Here is a 21,295-nt window from a genome sequence, read left to right on the forward strand (position 1 = left end):
TAAGGCTACATAAATCTTTTTAAAAATTATGTCGTTACTTGTGCGAATAGAAAATAACACATAGTCTGGAGTATTTCTGCATACTTAACTCAGAGACGGCAACTTCGAATATGTCTCATTACTATCGTTTAGGTGCGATATGTATCCTACAATGAAAATGCTCTTATACGGAGAAACATTTATCACGAAAAAACTTCGACCATAAATTTATGACTGGTCAAACATAGTGGGACTTATTCATAAACTTGGCAAAAAGTTACGCCTAGGTATAGTGATAGAATACTGATGGGAATACAATCTTTATTATAGTGGTAGAATAATGGTATTTTTATCCTTATTTTGCCACAATGTCTAGGCGTAACTCTATACCAGGTTTATAAGTAAGGCCCTTTTATAAGTGATTGTGGAGTTAAATAGTATTTAGATTAATTAAAATGTTCTTTTTATTATTTCTTATGCATGTACAATTTATTTTCTAGCAAATGTAGAAATTTCTTACGTCTTTGAATACAATCTAGTCCAAAGCAAAAACGGGATTACATACATGAAATTTTCCAAGGATCATTTGGACCTTAATATTGGATTTGCCGTTTTCCACATGGACAATTTATTCTATGGCTTCAATTTATTCTGTAAGTAGCACGTGCATGTGTTTATTTTCATTTAAAGCATTGAAATCTAAAAGCTAAGCAGGTTTAATTAATAATTAAATTAACAATTCAGTAATAAAAATAGATGCAGTTATTGTGTGTCGTCCAGTTGTTGTAATTCATTATATTAATTAATGGGAAAGTATTTGACTGATGTATTACAATGATTGTTTTTTTTTTAAATGTCTGTGTCCTGAGGGATGAAGAGGCATTTTTGTGTGTCAAATCCAACCAGAATCCTGGACGACCGTTTTCGAATCGATGGCTACTAACTCTCAGGTACAAGTCCTGAAAAACGAAATCTATTGGGGATATATCGGCGTCATAGGACAGTGGTCGGGGCATTTACCTACTTTGTTGGAAAGGTTTTTTTTTTTAATTTTTGGCAATCCATCTTGTTAAGTAAATAACAGCATTTATCGATACTATTCCTGGCCGATTACATTTCGCTCCCATCCTTTCCTTGACCCATCCTTATGGTACCTACCTAACATCAAGATAGAAGACATTCAAAATTAGAAGATTCAGATTTAGAACAAAAACAAAACAACATTTTTTACTTTACATATCGGATAAAAAGTGGTTGGAATCGACGCGCGTCGAGAAAAACATTGTTATATTAAAGTTCATTTGTGATCCAGTGCCAGAAATTGAAGAACATTAAGATTATATTAAAGGTAGGTATCCACTCCATGTACCTATTCCTTTCTCAAATAATCCCCAATAACAAAATTAAATAAAATTCAATTTTCATTTACAGTCCGCCTTTTCGTTAACACATATTTATATTACATCATTTTACTGTCCCTGGACTAGTGTCTAAAGCGTTAAGCTGATCACCCTCCATATGCAACATATGATTAAGGAACGTTGGACATGGTGCTCCATGTAGTGCCTTATACGCCATCAGATTAGGATAGGGGGAAGAAAAAAATCAATGCACTTACAGAATTGCTGAGAAGCAAATAAAAAAGTATTTAAAAATTTAACAATTCTAAAAAATCTCATAAAATTATTGAATCGTATGGGAACGCCGTACAAATTTGATCGATTTTTATAGCTAGTTTCTGATTATATAATTATTTCTAGGAATGGTGTTAGCAATTAAACGTAGTTATACAGAAAACAGCCAGCCATAGAAAACTGAAACTGAGATAATAGCCATTTTTGTAAAAAGAGTAAATTATAAAATCTATACAGTAGTTTGAATGTTTTTGACTTTAAAAAACGATAAACAATGAATACATAAGTTTTTTTTATATATTACAACCAAGATTCTTATTGTGTATTTGACTAGTTTAAAAGATTTTTAAAGTACCATAAGATTTTTCTAGTTTTGTGGGTGTTTTCTGCAAATTGAGAAATGCCGTTTTTGTGATCGACACCTTTTTCCGGAGGTGATTAATACAGTTTTTTTTTTATGAAAGCGGTCTGGCTGTTTTTAACAGAACATAAAATCGACCCTACTGCACCCGATAACATCTATATCTCAATTTTACAAAATTGTGGACTGACTGCTTTCTGCATAACTACGTTCAATTGTTCTTCATTTTCTTCATACTCTTCATCTTTTAAGAAATCCTAAGATCCGTGTTACAGAAAAATAGTTGTTCTCCTGAAATGATGAAGTCCAACTGTTCCTCCATCTCTTGTTTGCTCTTCCAGATGGACGTTGGCGTTGTGCAGATGGAATTTCATTAGCTGCAGTGTAAACAAATGTGTTGCTGCTCATTCTGTCCAAATAGTTCCTACAGTATCATCGTCTGGATCTGCTCCTCTATCCTCTATTTCTCACGTAACTCTAATTTTAGTATTACGGATTCGGTCTCGGAGTCTTTTTCCAGTAATGGACATTGATACCTTCATTTAAGCAGTTCTGAATGTCTCTTTGGTACAAATAGTGTCAACCCGCACTTCCACAGTATATGTCATGATTGGTCTCATACATGTCTGGTATATTGTGTATTAATTGTTCGATAATTCTAATTAAATCATTATTGAATATAAACAGGTAGTTGATTTTTAATGACGTTGTTGCATTACGACTTGGTTATCATTTATTCCTAAAAGCGAATATAAATGTGCATAAAAATGTCCAATAAAGTCAAAGACATATTCATTCAAGACATTATATTTAATTCATGCAATTAAATATAATATACATATCAGTATTTGTTTCCTGGACATTGCTTCAAATACCATTATTGTCATCATATCCCTGTCCTCTCCCAATGGTACATTGAGCACTGCATTGGTAAACTAAAAGCAGCGTTTATCGAACATATGTTTCATAAAAGTAACGTGATCAGTTTTACGCTTCAGGTGTCAGGAAACGTACAATATTGCAGTGTGGAATCACTTGTTCAATCAATATTTTATGTCGACTACCTAGGAATTGAACCCGGGGCCTCAAGCAGGTAGGCAAACGCTCTAGCCACTTCACAAAGAGGCGGATTTATCTCCACTTGGTTTCTTTTTTCCGGATTATTTCTTGAGAGCAGTCATCGAGCCAAAAGCAGTCGTTTAGGATTCTGATCGTATTTCATACACTGAACTGTATTCTTCATCCGCACAGACACAGAGGTGAATAAAATATTGTAAACCTTATTTAATTAAAATATTTTTCAGCCGGAACTGCCAACAATTTACTGAACGATAATTGGAGAGATGTGGTTGACAAATTGTCACCGCCTTTCGTTAAGGTTCTCAAGGAAAACTTTTCAAATGCAGCCAGTATACTTTTATCTCAAGTTCCATATAATGAATTATTACTGCCATGAATGCCAAGATACTAGCGCACCATTATTAAAATGTCATCGAAAAGAAGAAAACATAAAGCCATATTAACTAAACTGACCTATTAGGCTTCCGCCTCGTCAGCGCTCTAATGATGCCACGTCCTTATATTAAAACACCCTCGATCAAAGTTCCATGTTGAAGTATTGGCATTGTGAGGAGTATAAGCCCGATGTAAAGCAAAGTAGCACGAAAACACTCTTTACACCTCTGTACTTGGCCAGTTTGGGTTAACTTGGCGGTAGTGTAAAGAAATCTTTATAATTGGATTTATTCTGATTTTCATGATTTTTAAATATGTCAAGTGGGTAAAAATAAATTTGTAAAAAATTGTGTCTTAACCATTCTTCATTTTCCCCTTATTCTAGTACCATGCTATTTGTCATTTTTGTAGAACCCTATTGCGTTTAATTTCAGCCAGTCATCATTGTTTATGATATTTTGGTGTCTAACTAAAATAAAAAAAAAAAACTGTTAACGATTTCATGTATAGTGATTTTTTTTTAAATTTGCAAGTCACAATTTGTTGCCCAACTAGTTCAAGGTTAACAAATGGTGAGTTCATTGATTTGCAATTGAACATAGTAATAATGAAGGTATTCAAAATAAATATCACACTAAGCATCAATGATAAATTAGAAATATATTATTTTGTGTTGGATTCACTGCACAACAATATTTTGAGTATGTCTAAATGTTTGTAGATAAAGCTGAATAAAGTTATCGGATTGAAATTTATTAAAACATTGACGGAAATTATTTTAAAGAAAGAAATTCAGACATTTAAAATTTATAGGGCTTGTGACTTTCCATTGACAGGCATTAAGTGGTAATAAATAAATAAACGATTTGTAGTTTTTCAAACAAAAATAAAATAAAATTCCAATAATAAAAGAATTGAGGAATTTATTTAAATTTATCAAAGTACATATATCAAATAAATGTAAATTTTAAAAAGAAGACAGCTTAACCTATGATTTCAAGCTTTGCTCAAGGGATAAGAAGAAGTTCATCATAAGGCACTTGGGATAAGAATGACTGAGCAGCATTCTTGAACCCATCCCTTATAGAGCTGACTACGGGTGGAGCTAACTCTGCTAACACATCCCTCCAGTTTTCGTTAAGAAGGGTATTTGTTGTATCTCCTGTAAGATAAATTGAAAACATGCTTTATTTCGGCTGATTTCTAGTTTTTAGACTAATTAACATGTTTGGCAACGTTGTATCATCTGTACCAATATGCCTAATCAAATATACTTAATTATAATAACGGTCTTTACTCAATCATTTAAATAATGTTTTATTATTATAATGTCATTATAATGTCATGTATTATTATAGTGTCAATAATTTTGATTATTAATTGCATGAAAACTAGAAAATCAGGCTAATGCTTCAGATGCAAGAAAACAAAATGTTATCTTGATAAACAATTTTAAACAGATATTGACTCAAACGCGCTACCTGCCGTAAATCAGGGTTACTTGGCTTCAATCCAAAATATTAAAAAAAATCCCGTTTTGTACAACCGGTAATTCTTTCAAATTTGATGGATTTTAAAAGTATTATCAGCTAATACTTGTCCTGTTCTAGCGACACTAGTGAGAATGGATTGTATGTGCTGTGCTATTTTGGCATTAGCTCTCAGATGAACTACTATCTTGTGACAACCTCAAAGGAATTATTGGAAAAATTTGTTCACATTCTGGATATTAATCGATAGACACAAGAGAGTACTATATCATTTGATATGACATTTTATCTTGTAGTAAAAAACATGACAATTTTAAGCTTGCTGTTGAAGTTTTGGAGATATTAAAGATTTTCGAAGACGGGGATATTACCCACTGGTTTTTGAGATGAAATGCTCTAGTGTTTTGTTACAGAAATTTTACATTAGTAGGTATCTACAAATGTTTTCTGCCAATCCGTAGTTTACATTATTATGAAAAGTGCCTTCAAGTTGATTTTTAAAACATTTAATCTTAGATAAATTACGATTTGAATATTTTTTCAAAGCAAACAATTGAAAACATGCTTTATTTCGGCTGATTTCTAATTTTCAGGCGTTTCCTTGAAAGTGAAATAATTCAAAAAACCGAATCTCATCCAAATCAATGATGGTTTCAGCTCTTCAAGACAAAAGTCAACAGATGGAAGAGTTGAGGAAATGTGGATGTTTAAACGTAGATATAATGGTAAATGTTACACACTATGTAAAGTGGGTACTTAAACTAGCCAACGATATTTGTATGCAAAAATGAATACATTTGCAAGAACATTTCAATAATCTTCATTGGAAACCTATAATTGAACATGTTTAAAAGAAAAATGTGTATAAGTATTCTGCTTTTCATATAGAAAACTTAATTTTACATTGTAGATCAAATTGAAGATACATGTTAACTTCCCATTGTGATTTAGGCCCTGGGGTATCTTGCATCATGCATCTTCTCTCTATCCCCTAGAGAGTGTTTAGAGCAGTTTTATACACTAATTGACGTTTAATCATCAGTGTGGATGGTAATATGAAGCAACGAGTGGTCGCATTAAAAAAATAAAAAATCTTCAAATTAATCACTCTCAAGGGAAGATTCAGAATACCAACACAGGATGTAGAAAGTTGCTGACTAGAAAAAACTATTAGGTGTGTATGAAAATCGATTTGAAAAATATTCTTACCGAGAATTTTGTCTCCATTGAAGAGATTTTCCAGTTTAAAGGATGCGTTTCCAACTTCGTATTTAATATCATCTTTGGTAAATTTTGTAAATTCTACGCCATCTTTCTTGATAATATCATAATCAAAAGTGTAGGACAGTTTGACTTCACCTGGAAAAAAATAAAACATTAGTATTTATTATTAACCTAGATTTTGGTGACATAGACAATAAACATGCAACATCCTTAACAAATCTTATTTATTTTATAATGCTTAAATATGGAATGTTTGTTACATAGAATTATAATAGACCAGAAGGCGCGAAGAATCAAGTTTGCATACATCGAACTGTGTCCAAAAATTGCCAAATGACCTCTTTGTGCGCCACATCCCACCTGCACGCATGCGTGAAGTGGCCGCGTAATGTTGCCAAACCGCGAACAAATATTAGATAATTTTATGTTATGTTATATTATGTTTTACCACAAAAAATATTTTACAGACTGGATTTTACAAAAAAACAGGTACTTTTATTAGGCAAACGTTAAAAAAATAACTTTTAATTCTCATTTATTAATTAACATAAGCTTAAATATAAAAAGCCGGGTAAATAATTCGACTACCTGGTAATACCAACAAAACATCCTCCTTATTTTATTCAGCAATCTGACACGTCGTAAAATAACGAAATTTTTAAATAACATTAGTTATGAATTCACATTTCATGTGTAATTAGGGAATTCATAACTACTCCACCGTATTCTTTTTTATTCCAAGCAGTATTTTGACACTTTAAAACGACACAACACGACGTAGTTGAATTTAAATCGACAGTTGCGCTCTAAGCGACGTCGGCAGAAAAAAAATGACAAAAACGTAAAATTACTCATTTATGAGTAGTTTTATTGGCTTCAGTTTGATGTGATACTCGACATTTCTTGGATGTCGTGCTATATTTATTAATTTCACAGCTTTTGCAATGCACAGATGTCCTTTGTTTAAAGTCTCAACCGGCTAGGAATTTCCTGTGTTTTGGCAAAACCTTTTACAATATATTTTATTTTTTCGAATTTGTTAAGGAAATATAAATGACAAAATATAAAAAAAACAAGACATAATTAAAACGGACGAAATATTAGGCCAAAGAAACAATTCACAGGATGTTAAAAAGTTTACATTTTATCCAACTGCTAAGCATCTACTTTTTTGGATTGCAACTGACAGACGTCTTTATATCAGGGTCCAACGTGTTAAAACTTAATACCATGAAATACCTCTGAAAAGAAAGTTCTACTTGAAGAATCTAAAACTGAATGCTCGTTGTATATTGTGTTTTAATATTTTTATTTCATAGTATTTTTTATTGCTCAATGTAAAAAATACTGGTTCTTTAATGTATTTTTTACGTAAGTAATATATTTAATAGTAAAGCCAATAATAATAATATATAAAATATGTATTATGTTGTTCAAAAAATATGTTTTGGGACAACATATCAGTAGCAAATGGTGATTTTATTTACAGGTAAGCTATAAAAAAAATATCATATTTTTGTACCTACATAGAAGGTACATAATATAATGTAAGTGATATATACTATAAATTGATATTTTTCTGTGGTTCTGTGTGATACAACAAATCTCATCCATGAAATCAACTCAAACGATGTAACTTCGTGATATATTATTTGGATATCTTATCCATTACTTTAATATATAATTCATTAAAAATAAATTAAAAATACCACTATGAATTCAGTCGATATTAGGTATTCAATTGAAATCTCAATTGGCCGAATGTTCTAGTAATTAATAGTGCTAAAAACGGCCGCGTGGAGCGCTCTATGTCCTGAAATATTATAACGCATGAAAATAATTATGGTCTTATGTCAAAAGTACCATCTCAAAGAAAAAAAGTCATTAAGAAAAAATGTTTGAAATACTGTTTTCCAAATCAAGAATCTTCAAATACCCCCCTGGGGTTAGTTAATACATTCAAAATATAGTATACTTAACATATTACAACAGAGATGAAGAACATTTAAGAGAAGGTAATATAGAAGTCCAGGCATCTACAGGGCTTATGACCTGTCAATGGCTGGTTTAAGTGGCCACTTTACACACTGTGTAACATTCACCATTCTGCCTATATTTGAACATCTATGAATATAGTATACTTATTCGTGTGAAAAAAAAACTGGAATAATCGGCTAGTTTCTTGGCTCACTGCAAGCGCTGGGCGCGCTTTATAAAAATTTATATATATGTTACGATAAGAATACAAACGGTGGAAATGATTTAAAATAAATGTTAATTATTTATTTGTTTTTCTGTAAATAAAGTAACAATAAAACATCATACTGGTTAGTCAAATATAATGGTAAGCTGCGCATAAACATCTATGAATATAGTATACTTATTCGTGTGAAAAAAAAACTGGAATAATCGGCTAGTTTCTTGGCTCACTGCAAGCGCTGGGCGCGCTTTATAAAAATTTATATATATGTTACGATAAGAATACAAACGGTGGAAATGATTTAAAATAAATGTTAATTATTTATTTGTTTTTCTGTAAATAAAGTAACAATAAAACATCATACTGGTTAGTCAAATATAATGGTAAGCTGCGCATAATCGCTTATATTCACGGTACCCTCCTGCTAGATATATTAAATGTTATTATGATTATATAAAAACACATGTACCATTTTTTCTTTAAATATTTAAAGTATGTTACTGCCAAATTCAGTGCAAAAAAATAATCATCAAAGAATAACACAAATTGAGTGTGTCAGACAATTAGGATAAAAAAAAACATTTTGAATAATAATAAGCAACCCAAACAACATTGCCCTTGAGACGTCGTTGAAATATTTAAGATTGATATCCTGATTAAAAAAGCGATGTTACTATCCTGAACAAGTATTTATAATGGACAACGTATTAGAAGTAATAAGTTTTTTTGCAAATATCCATACGCTGAATTGGTACAATGATTGTTTATTTACTTACGCAAAATAATACGCAAATATGTTTCCAATTTAAAAAAAAGCCTATTATGTATTCAATTTTAGTGCGTACGTTACCTTGATTTAAATAACTACGCATCAGACATACAATACTTATGAATCGACCAATGTCTCAACTGAGATGATAGAATTACCGGAGAATGTGGAAATCTCGGCATTTACAGGGTTTATGAGTGTAAGAGCTGGTTTGAGTGAATACTTTACTCATTGTGAAACGAACGTTCACCATTTTGATTAACAGTATTATTTATTGTTTAAGCATTTTCTCTGTGGAATAACATTTTAAATAAAAAACTTTGTATATTTATAATACATAAAACGCGAAATGTCGGAACAAATCCAACACACGCGACTTTACCCAAGAAAGAAACATATTGATAAAATACATCAGTTTAATATAAGTATTAATACAATTACTTTTAGTCATTCTAAACATCCATCATCAGTTGTGGTATTCTGGATCTTCTTTATCCCCTAGAGAGTTGTTAGTTTAAGGACGTATTTTTTTTATTTGCCTTATAAAATGGTCACACTGATGACTAAACAATGCAATGTAGGGCATTCTAATAACCAATAGTACATTAGTATTATTATAACGCATATTTAAAAATTAATGTAAAAAAAAAATAAAAACGAAATTTTGAGACTGTGTTATTTTGAGATCATGCAAAAATTGATCAGCGTATTTTCTGAAAAATAGGAGGTGTTCTATTTTTTCTAAATTTAAACTGGGATTTTTTTTTAAAATTATATTTTTTTTAAAGAAATGGCTTTGCATAATAAATTTGATGCTTTTGCCAATGTCATGTTGAATGATTTTACCCGATTTAAGTATAAAAGTAAAGTTGGTCATAAGCCCTGTAAATGCCCAGACTTCCATATTCCCTTCTCAAAAATGTTTTCCCTTTTATTCAATAAGTGTAGATTTAAAAAAAACATGTAAATCAGCCAGTCCGCAACATTTGGACATACTCAAAACATCGTTAAATCAACTAACTAGTAAAAGAAGAAGTATAATTATTGGGAAATTGTTTTCAGGCGTTGCGCGTTGCCTAGTAGGTAAATTAGTTCAGTGGGATGAATCTCACCCACATGATAAAGGTTTCAGCTTTTTTACTTCACAAAAGTCAACATATGGAAAAGTTGAGGAAATTTGCATGTTTTAACATAGGCAGAATTGTGAATGTTACGCAGTGTGTAAAGAAGTTACTTAAACCAGCTAACGACTGGTCGTAAGCCCTGTTAATGCCTACACGTCCACATAACTTTCTCGGAAATTGTACTACAGGTCTACAGGTACGTCTAATAAATAAATTCGTGGTAAAATTGTTTTCACAAGTTGGTTTATAAAAAAGGGAATTAATTATGATATAGCGAAGAGGACAACAGCACAACATCAATTAATCATTGAATTGTGCGGGTACAACAAGACCACTGTAAATTGATGTAAATATTTGCATAATTAAATTAATTTAGTTTGTAATTTATGAACAGTGCAATTAAGAATTGTGGTTTGATTCTGTTGATGCAATAATCACAAATCAATATCACTTACAAATTACCTATTAATTAAATTTATAGTCTTTAAAAAAATTGCAACTGGGAGTCGAAATAAGCTTTTACAATGAAGTCTTGGTGCCAAATCTTATGCTGTTGAAATGCGAAATCGAAATCTGAGCAATGTTGCACGTAAATAATAAATAAGTAAGACTGAGAAAAGCATTGAGACAAAACTAAGAAATGAGTTCGGCGTTGGTTTGAATATGTAGAGCGAATGGACAGCAAAATAACGCCTTAACTGATTTGCGATACGAAAATTGATGGATGCAGAAAACAAGGAAGACTAAGAAAGACATGGTATTACCAAATTCAATAAATGATTGAAGATGGAGATGTTAAAAGTCGGAATAATCAGCGTGCGTGGTTAAGAAAATGTATAAATGTAGAGGAATCGAGGTATGTATGAAAATGCAGTGATAAGGCGTTTTATCCCCTCTGCCTATCATTTATTTATTTATTTATTTATTAACGGACATTGTCCATGTATACAATTAATAAGGTTTATTTATTACAATAAAATAATAGTTTAAAACATTAAAAAAAAAAAGAAAGAAGCATTGACAAACATAAGGGACATCGAGATAAAATCTGGACTATTTATTAAGTGCTCGTTTAAATCGTTGTAAACTTAAACCAAAAAAGGCCAGATCTTGTCTTGAGTTAACAATACGACAAAGACGGGTCATTGGAGAATTTAGGAATTTCATTACGGAATAGTAAGATGGTTTGTTGGTTTAAATAATTTTGTTTGAAATTTACGCCACAAAAGGCCTGATGTTAAAAAGAAAATACAACCATGGAAGCTCAGGCTAGAGAAACAAATGAATTAGTTTGATATCACCGAGAATCGAACCCGGAACCCTTGCGTGTTAGACAAGCGTTAATTCCCTTACACTGACACGGTCACGGGACCCGGGGTTACTGAGTTTTAAGTTTAATAAAATAAACACATAATTTCGACATTATGAATAATAGAATTTTATGATTACCTAACTTATGATGGCCTAAACGGCTCATTTTCAAAAATAAGGTTACAACAATTGAGTATACATGTTGCCGCCAAACAGTCAAATCAGCCACTCAATTGGGCGGCTAGGCTATTCATTAATTGCCGGGATATAATTAAATAGCTAACGTATACTTAGCCAAAATGTTTAATGCCACGTTAAACGAAAGGGCTGAACGTTGCTTTGCCTCTTTAATTTAAAAAGAGCAGTAATAATTGTTTTATTTCCTAATTTATTTTGAAGGGTAGAATAGGCTGGGTTAGGTTTAAAATAAAAAAGGCACTTTATTTCATCCCTAAATTAACTGAATGAGTTACGTAAAAAAATATTTTTCTGTATTGTTTAACTTAACCCAACCTATTCTAACCGAACCCGGCGTCTTTTGGTTCGGCTGTTTCCAAACGGCTAGCTTTCAACAAACTAACACGTTGAACGTTAAGCTATCTTAACAATTGAATGTCGGCATTTAATAAATAACCCAGCTGCATAATTAAGCGGCTGATTTAACTTTTAGTCAACCACATACATATTATAATATATTCCTTATCGTTATCAATTTATGGGTCACGGTATTTTTTTATTGGGATACAATTAGTATTTGTCATTAAAGGTATTATCAGCTTTCTCTATTTTTTACTTACGCAAATTGATATGTGATTTTCCCTTTCCTACCAAAGGAAATATGAGGAGTTTTCCAGTAAGGTCGTATTTAGCATCCATAATCAAATTTACAACAGCCTTGGCGCTGAATTTTTGTTTTGCTACGTCAATTCTGAAAAATAACAAAAAATAGTTTTTTCAACTTTATTATAGTTTATTATTTCAAACATAATATTTTATACCTTTTAAATATGACAATTATAATTAACCTTTTTTCACTAAAGATACTTTGCAAATAAATAAAACAAGTGCGCATATTTTGTTAATTAAAAAAAAGATTTTATTTTGTACTAGTTCAGTCTGTATATATACATACATGTAATTTTTAAACTTTTCAATTTTCTTTCCCAGATTGCATAATGAAAACATTATTTTGAATTTATTTCCATGCCTAGTATTCTGTTTATTTTGTTATTTTCAAGTATTTTTCATACCCTTTTTAATTTGTAGTTTATCATAATTTTAATTTTTCTGCTTTTGTAAATAATATAATAGTTTAAAATTTAAAAACGTCTTTAAAAAAAATGTTATCTGTATGTCCCTAAATGAGTTTTTTTTAAAAAAAAAAACTCCTTGGGAATATTGTATATAATTATGTATAATATGTTTTCAATATAATAAAAAAAAAAAAAAAGTAATAAAATTTGGTTGCAATATTTCTGGATAATATTTAATATCTTGTATCCCTTACTTTGATATGATCGGTATATGTGCATGTGTGTATGTTTGCATGTGTGTGTGTATATATATGAATATATACGTATATATATGTATATGTATTTTAATTTATATGTATGTATGTGTGTATGGATAAATATAATATTTGTATATTCTTTTAGTTTTTATATGCATGATTTTTATTTGATTTTTAATAGGTATTTTCTCTAATTTTAGGATAGAATAAACAAAATAATTAGTTTGAGACCTCTAAAACATTATATATACAAGCCGTCATATTTGCTACCTAGATGGGCTCATGCTCATTCGGTTGTACATAGGAAGTAAGTACTACTGACTTTGCAACAATAACCGATGAACCGGAGATTCAGTCTGTTTGTATAATATACTTATATAAATGTCTAATTATTTTTATTTTGGTTGAATTTGTGTGCCTAACAATGCGTGCCTATGTCAGGTTTACAAAACTAAAACGCATCTCTTTTTTATTACTTTCTTCTATACTTCACTCTTTTACTATACATCTTTTATTATTTTTTTACTAAACATTACTTTTACTAAATTTAACCATAAAAATTAACTATCCTTTCTTTATATTATATAACTTTGTATTTAACTTTAATTTTGTACAAATTAGCTACGGCCGTTAGTTATAATAATAAATATCCACTTAAAAGTATTCATATTTAAATAAAATTGTATTATTTAAAGCATTATCTGTGTCATGAAACATTTCACTACATGTTGTTAAATAATACCCACCTACAGACTTTTCTTATAAAGAGTTAAAAGTAAATAATATAGAAATATTTCAAATTAGAAAAAAAATGTTTCTTTGATCAATAATCAAACAACCTTTCAATATTAGCCCATTATACGATGTTCTATTGTAATGGTTACCCTATACCTATTTAGTCGGCCTCTTGGTGTAATGGTCAGCGCGTTTGTCTACCGTGGAAGAGGTCTCGGGTTCGATTCCTGACATGGTTGATATAAAATATTTATTTAAAAGTTCATAGTTCCTAGACTGGTACCTGAAACGTAAGACTGATCATCTTACCTTATTGCAAGAAAAATGATCAAGATGCGCGGTGATTGGTTACCAATGCAGTGCCTTATAAACCATTAGGTGCGGAAAGGGAATGATGATGATACTTTTTAAACTCTCTCCCCTCCCTTCATCTCCTTCCTCTCTTTTCTACTATTTCTCCGGCAACATAAAATATTTTCATTACCTAATCTGGCGTGTAAGGGCTGTTTATTAAAATGCATATCAAAGGTGGATAGTAGATTTTGCGTGTTAGTTTAATTGGTGTCGAAACCGGTATATATAGAAAAGTCGGTAAGTGGTTTTATACTAATACTTTAAAACATGTATAATTTAAATAAAAAAATCATACATTTTACTGACTGCTTTAAATAAAATACATTTTAAAAATATTAAAAAATATTTGTATGTGTACAAGTTTTTGTATGTTTATCAATGTGACGGTTATGTTTTATCGAAACATAATCGTCACATCGTCAGCACAATTCCACACTTCACCAAATTTGCACGATAATTTGATTAGAGTCCTGACGAAACCAGTAGACACAGAAAAGTCGGTAAGCGATTTTACATGAGTTGTGTCTGTTTTTTTCCAAATCAAAAAATGAGCATCAATAGTAAAATAAAATGGTTACGGTTAATACGTCATTCAAAATATTTTTTTTGTTCAACAGGACCTTGTGTTTGTTTTTATGTTACAAATATTATTTCATTCTACTCAAAATATAATGGTAATTGCTTATGACAATAAGTCCGCCAATTAACCATGTATACCTTTATTTTATTTTGTATTAGGGTTAATAAGGATTTATTATTATCATCATAAATATCAAATAGACAAAAGTAATTTTCGACGCCTCACCGTAGAGAGAATAAAGTTTCCAAAGCTGCCCGCGATATTTACGCTGTGTATGGTGAAGATGCTATGAATGAAAGGACAGATAGTCCATGGCATTTGCGTTTTAAAAGAAAGTAGGACGATTTAACCCTACAATGGCCAATGTAGACATACCGATAATCGGTGTATAAAAGTGATTTCAAACGTGTTTATCACTCGGCGACTAGTTTATTATATTGTATACATACTAGACATTAAAATTCATTTTGAAAAGTGGCAACCAGGATAAAATTTCTGGATTCAATTTGAATAAAAAAGTAAGCAGCGCTTTTTTTGTAAATTTAAACTCATAATTGTTTCCGCAACTTTCATTATAATGTAATTTTTTTTTTATCAGAATCGTTATTTCTTGTTTTCCTTATTTTCTTGTATTTTTTAATCTCCGAATGCCCGATGTAGCATATTTGTATAAACTTAAATATAAAATTAAAACTGAAACATAATTAAAATACAATTTTTCAGTATTTGCCTAAAAAAACACAAATAAAAAAATGTTTTAGTTAGAACTAGAAAAATTTGGCATTGAAAGGTTACTTCGCTATACATTCATTTGACTATAATTCATCAGCTCAGCTAATACTAAGGTGGCTTCAAGGGGGTCATCCGGAATATTCCATGTCTTTTAGGTTGAAATGATCAATTTCTGTTAAACGTATATGAATATTTGCCAACATTTATCGAAAGGTTTGACTACAAAGTTAACGCTTTAGATATGTTGTTTATTCAGATGTGACTTTTTTACATCCCGGTAACAAGACCGCGTGTCGCCGTATCGGACATGGTCATATCAGTATAAAAATATTTTGAAAATGCAACTTTTTTTTTTAATGGGAAAAAAAACCTACTTGAAAAAAAAAGTCGTTTTTTATTTAAGACATGTTTCACTTATTATGAATAGCTTATTTGATTGGTGTTCTCTACGTGCGATCACGACAATGATTATTTGGAAACAAATACCAGATAATTTCAAAATTTCACAAAACATTTGATCATTCAACTTTAAAATTTTTCGCAAACTTGCGAAACGTGATTTCAAATAATATGTTAGATAAACCACTTTCATACATGTACATTAATTTGAATTTAAATTGATGTATCTTACGTTTGTGCAATACAAAATATGAATATGTTATATGCAACTTTGAGAGTATAAGCGGTGGGTAAAAATTTTGACGAATAGGTATTTGAACATTGTTTTTCTGTCACTCTCTCGCAAATGCCTCCCCGATGCATTGCAAAAAAGACAACTGCACGACGGACTGATTTTGGCCAGCTAAAATGGTAAAAAACGACGTTTCGTTGTCTCATTTTCCGCTCCTCAAAACTAAACCAATTTATATGTTTTTTTATTATTAGAAAAGTATTAGAATGAAATGGTCGGTTTTGATAATTACTTAGTTTTTCAAAATTATTAATCGAATTTGTTTAATTTAATTTAGTTAATTTTAATTTAATAAAAGTGGGGTTTTTTTGGGGTTTTGGATGGTCTTAGCTCCCATAAAAAATCATTTATAAAAATAAAAAAAAAACAAAAGAGACACGCCAATAAAAAATATCAATATTGTTTCAAAAATATTGCTCTAGTACCATAGCCTACGGAGAAAAAAAGGGACTACGTTTGTATGAAGAAAGGTAAAACCGTATTTCTTCTTAAAAATAGAATCATCAGTCCACCCCAACCTTTTGAGGAAGTGGTAAAAAATCAATTATTTCAATAAACATATGAGTATTTGTTTTATTACATTTATGATATAAATTAAGTTTTAATATTTAAAAATTATCAATGGACTGGTTTATTTAATCAATAATTAAGGATTAATTATTTTAAAATACCAATTTTGTTAAATACCCTTATTTAAAAATAGACATAATCTAGGTATAAGGGAAGTATTTATCTCATTAAAGGGTGTTGCAACGCTTACATTGCCTCACAAAACTTTAAATTAAAATTAAATATAAAACAAAAATTGAATCAGCAAATGACAAGTGTAAAAAGTAATCAATGAAAGGATAACAATTATAAATCATGTTTTCAAGTATAATACCATATGGTAAATTCTAAAGTACCAACAGAAAGTGCAAACATACTGATTTTTTATTCGTAGAATTTTTTTAAACTTTTTGTTTCATTAAAATCTCGTATTAAGAAATAAATAATTATCATTGTGATTGTTATTCCCTTTCCACACCGAATGACGCATAGGGCACTGTAATGGTAAGTCAACCATTTATATGTCAGTCCAGTAACATTGAAAAATTGATATGTAAACACATTTTATATAAATATTTTATGCTGATCTTACCAGAAATCGAACCCAATACCTCAAGCATGTGTAGGAACGCGCTAACTTCAACACAATGAAAAATCACTTATCCAGGGCTCTGGTTTTATTTCGCATACAGAACTGTATTTTTCATCAGCCCGGACACGAAAAAATGGCTTACTACAATAGATATATTTATAATAATTACTCACGACAATTTCTTTATATCCAGGTCCTTCAACCCCTTAATTGAGACATCAGTGAATAGAATCTTTATTCCACTGTTCTGATCAGATCCAAAAGCGGCTGTTTTGATTTGTTTGACTTCCAAAGGATCAAGGCTCGGGATGTTTGAGGCAGGATCTCCACTGGCAAACCGCTTGGCAGAAGATTTCGCTACATTAAGGGCGCACTCATTCAATTTTGGATCGAATCTGCGGCAAGCGGTCATATAGGATGCTGAAAACAAAACAATAGCATTAGTAATACATTTTAAAATAAAGATTACAGACTGAGTTGGAGAGGGTACGAAAGAAGGAGCTTCAGATGTAAAAGTTTTAAATATAAGAAGGTAGTATATTCTAATGAAACTATTATCATTTTCCTGTGCATACCTAAAAAAACTTCATTGGTAGTGAAATTGCAAACCATTTAAATCAATTTCATAGAATAAGGTGATCAGGCTTTTGCTTTAAAATAAAAATACAGTTCGGATCATCGAAAATAAATATATGCTAAGAATACGTAATGGGGCTAAAACTGTCAGTAGGAGTCGCAGTGAGTCATACCTTGCTAAGGGGTGTGATTTTAGAAAATGCTGCAAACGCTTAGTTGCAGTCCGCCAGCAAAAATACTGGCTAGTCCAACACGTTAAAGCGAACGACGCAAACCCTGGGCAATGGGATCACAATCATAACGGTGTGATAACAAAAGATAACGAGAGAATGAAATGCGAGTTTTTGACGCCTTCAAACCGGAATTAACTAGCCTAGAGAAAGTAACCTCTCAGAAAAATCCACCAGAAAAGGCAACGGGAAAACACTTTGTTCATCTTTTTCCAAGAATCGCTAAAGGGCGAGTATATCCAATAGGCAAGTTATCCTGTCTGCGCAATAGAAGGGATTGAGGACCTGAGGGTTGGTCCGAGTAGCGCAGGATAGAAATGCTTTTGTTGTATTGATCGCCAACGTCGGAAGACCTGACAAAACACCGAAAAAAGAAGAAGAAGTAACTTGGTGTTTTATATTTTGATAAACGTTCGATAAACCTTCAGCGCCTTTAAATTGGCAGTGGAAAAATATAATTACATAATTTAAGAAATTGAAAATGTAAATTGATTTACGTAACAATTAAAAAATTATTTCTTGTCAAAAAGAACAATTTCAATTCAAAAGGAAATTCTGAACTGAGAATTTATTACCAAAAGGATTCAATTATTGACTGTGTTAAATTTACAGGTTAGTAATAAAGTTAACGATAAATGATTTAAAAAATCTTAATAAAACTTACGTAATCCTAATCCATATGATGCATTAATTTTAATTAATGTTACTAGTGCAACTAACAAAATCGTTGAAAAATGCATTTTGTAATTTGATTGGTAATATATTATATTAATGCTTAAAAATACGAAACAAACGAATTCTTAATCTGTGTGGTAACTCTCAAGAGAGAGATCTCAAAGCTAACTAAATTTGTTAATAAATATGCTAGGCTTTTATGTATTCACATTTTGTTAATCAAGAAACTAAGATCAAATTTGACCACAAAAAAATACCGGTCCATCATACCTTCACAACATAAATACATATAACACAAATTAATAATATCGCATTTACGAATAAACTTCTGATGATTTAACCTTAATTTGATTCAAAATATTTTTTATAATTTTGACAATCAAATAATTAATTAAATAACCTTTTTCCTGGCATAAACGGGAAAACAGACTTATAGACTACAAGTTTCCAATACAAAAGACAAAAAACATATAAATACTTAGCAAAAAACAAAATTCGACTCAAAACGACCTTTAAATATATTTTTTTGACTGTGCAAATTCCTAAAAGATATCCAACCTCTAATCAACTTTGTATAAATGATATAATGTTCGTTGAATTCTTGATAGGGAGGAGTAGTTACCAACATTTGATCTGTAGATGCTTTCATTTTACGTAGTGTTAGTCAAACATATATATATATATATATATATTTGAATTAAATACGTAATTGTATAGTTTCTTTTGTTTATATTTTTATATAAGAAAATACCTCATTTTTAATCTGAACTCCCCTTCAAGGTGTCCTTGATATTCAAATATTATATATTATTAAAATTAATAATATAAATACCATATAGTTATTGGGTTAAATGAGTTATAATCTTGGTAATTTCTGTAATTATTATTGTTTTAATTGGTATATATTATTGAATACAATGTGATTTATGCAGTTAAAAAGCAACCGTATAAATATAATCTTATAGGCTGTACTGTATAAATATAATCTCTTAGTTGGTATGAGAAGAATTATAGTAAAAAAATAGTCGATCAGTTAGTTGGAAAATATGTTTGAAATAACTTGCTTACAGTCAGAAGATATAAAATTATGCAATCCAGATTTCTATTTTTTTGAAAATTACCTATTAAATTATATGGAGTCATAGTCCATTAATCGATGACACACACACGTGCCAATCGGTCGTTGGTCTTTATTTCAGGTGAAATAATGATTTTTTTATTAATGATTTCTTTATTTCAGGTGAAATCATTATTTCACCTGAAATAAAGACCAACGACCGATGAAGCAAGTCATCATTTTATATTTAAAAAAGAATACAACATGAATATGTTGTGCAAAACTGTTAGTCTTGCAGAACTGCAAGACAAACAGTATTACACAGAAAACGTCTATTTACACAAGAGCATTGTCTTGCAGTACATTCACATAATAAAGACATGAAAAATAAAGGAAAGTGGCCTATATAGAGACCACGGGGCGTAGTAGCGTACAGTCAGCCCAAACAGTCATCTCAACAAGTCAGCCTAAGCAAGTCAGCTCAATGCAATAACTTAGTTCCAGCATGAAGTCCAAGCGCAGTCAGATCAACTCCTCATGACCGTTACTCTCGCGCTCTACAAAGTGTGGTATATTTATTCGCCATGTAAAAAAAAACACGCATCAAATATCGATCTCGTGTTTACTGTCAATCTCTAACTGGGGTAGGAGCTCCAACCCTCAACAACCTAAATCCTGCAGTCCTATTTATTTTTGTTTACTTTTTTTTTTAAAATCATATGAACAATTCAAATAAAGAATCATTATAAAATGTAGAACTTACGCCCAATCGACCAAATTCACAAATATAAATACAGTAAAACCTTAGTTTTCGTGATTTCAAAATAACACAGACCAAAGATTTAAAAAAAATAAGCGTTAATTTAACAACGCGTAATAGAAATATAACTAAACCATTCGTCATTGGAATGCCCTATGTCGCTTTTTTAATTACTTGGCAAATAATGTTATATGAAAATGTTAGTGAATATTCTTAATTATGTTATTTTTTTTGTGTGAAAAAAGTATGCAATAATTTTTTATAAACCATTTCATTTATGTAATTTATATTTGGAGCACTAACTTTTTCGTTATTTATGATAGTTAAATACTTTCTTTTTCAACATTTTTTTTTTCAAAGCTATTCAAGATTCTTTATCAAGGTATAATTATCCAATAAGCTCGTTTTACTATTTTTAATATTTCTATTCATAATTGGTATAATGAATCTGGCATATACTAATTAAATTGTAATGATTGCAATTAAATCTACATTTGAAAAATAAACTTTGATATAAAAGTAAAAGAACATTTAAAGTGCCCGAGTTTTTTTTTTAGTAAAAATAAATATTAGCGTTCTTATGATTTACCCAAATATTAAATTTAAAGGGCCAACGAGTTGTAAATAACTCACTATTAGAAAATGGGAATCAAGTTGGGGTAGAATGGGATTTGAACCACGGACCTTTGATCCGTGAGTCCGAAACA

At 30.5% G+C, this 21,295-nt stretch overlaps 1 protein-coding gene across 1 annotated transcript; it reads right to left on the reverse strand.

The window, feature by feature from the left end:
* Nucleotides 1–4,340: 4,340 nt before the first annotated feature.
* LOC148278196 (protein takeout-like) lies at nucleotides 4,341–18,941 on the reverse strand. The gene is made up of 5 exons (XM_088231779.1): nucleotides 18,761–18,941; nucleotides 17,464–17,710; nucleotides 12,345–12,475; nucleotides 6,129–6,278; nucleotides 4,341–4,591 (listed from the first exon to the last, which is right to left on the reverse strand). The coding sequence occupies exons 1-5, from the start codon at nucleotides 18,834–18,836 to the stop codon at nucleotides 4,437–4,439; spliced, it is 759 nt and encodes a 252-aa protein (XP_088087905.1). The 5' UTR covers nucleotides 18,837–18,941; the 3' UTR covers nucleotides 4,341–4,436.
* Nucleotides 18,942–21,295: the final 2,354 nt, after the last annotated feature.

This window comes from Micrasema longulum, unplaced genomic scaffold, assembly GCF_059751315.1.
Source record: "Micrasema longulum isolate JH-2025_06_02 unplaced genomic scaffold, ASM5975131v1 h1tg000916l, whole genome shotgun sequence".
Taxonomy (NCBI): domain Eukaryota; kingdom Metazoa; phylum Arthropoda; class Insecta; order Trichoptera; family Brachycentridae; genus Micrasema; species Micrasema longulum.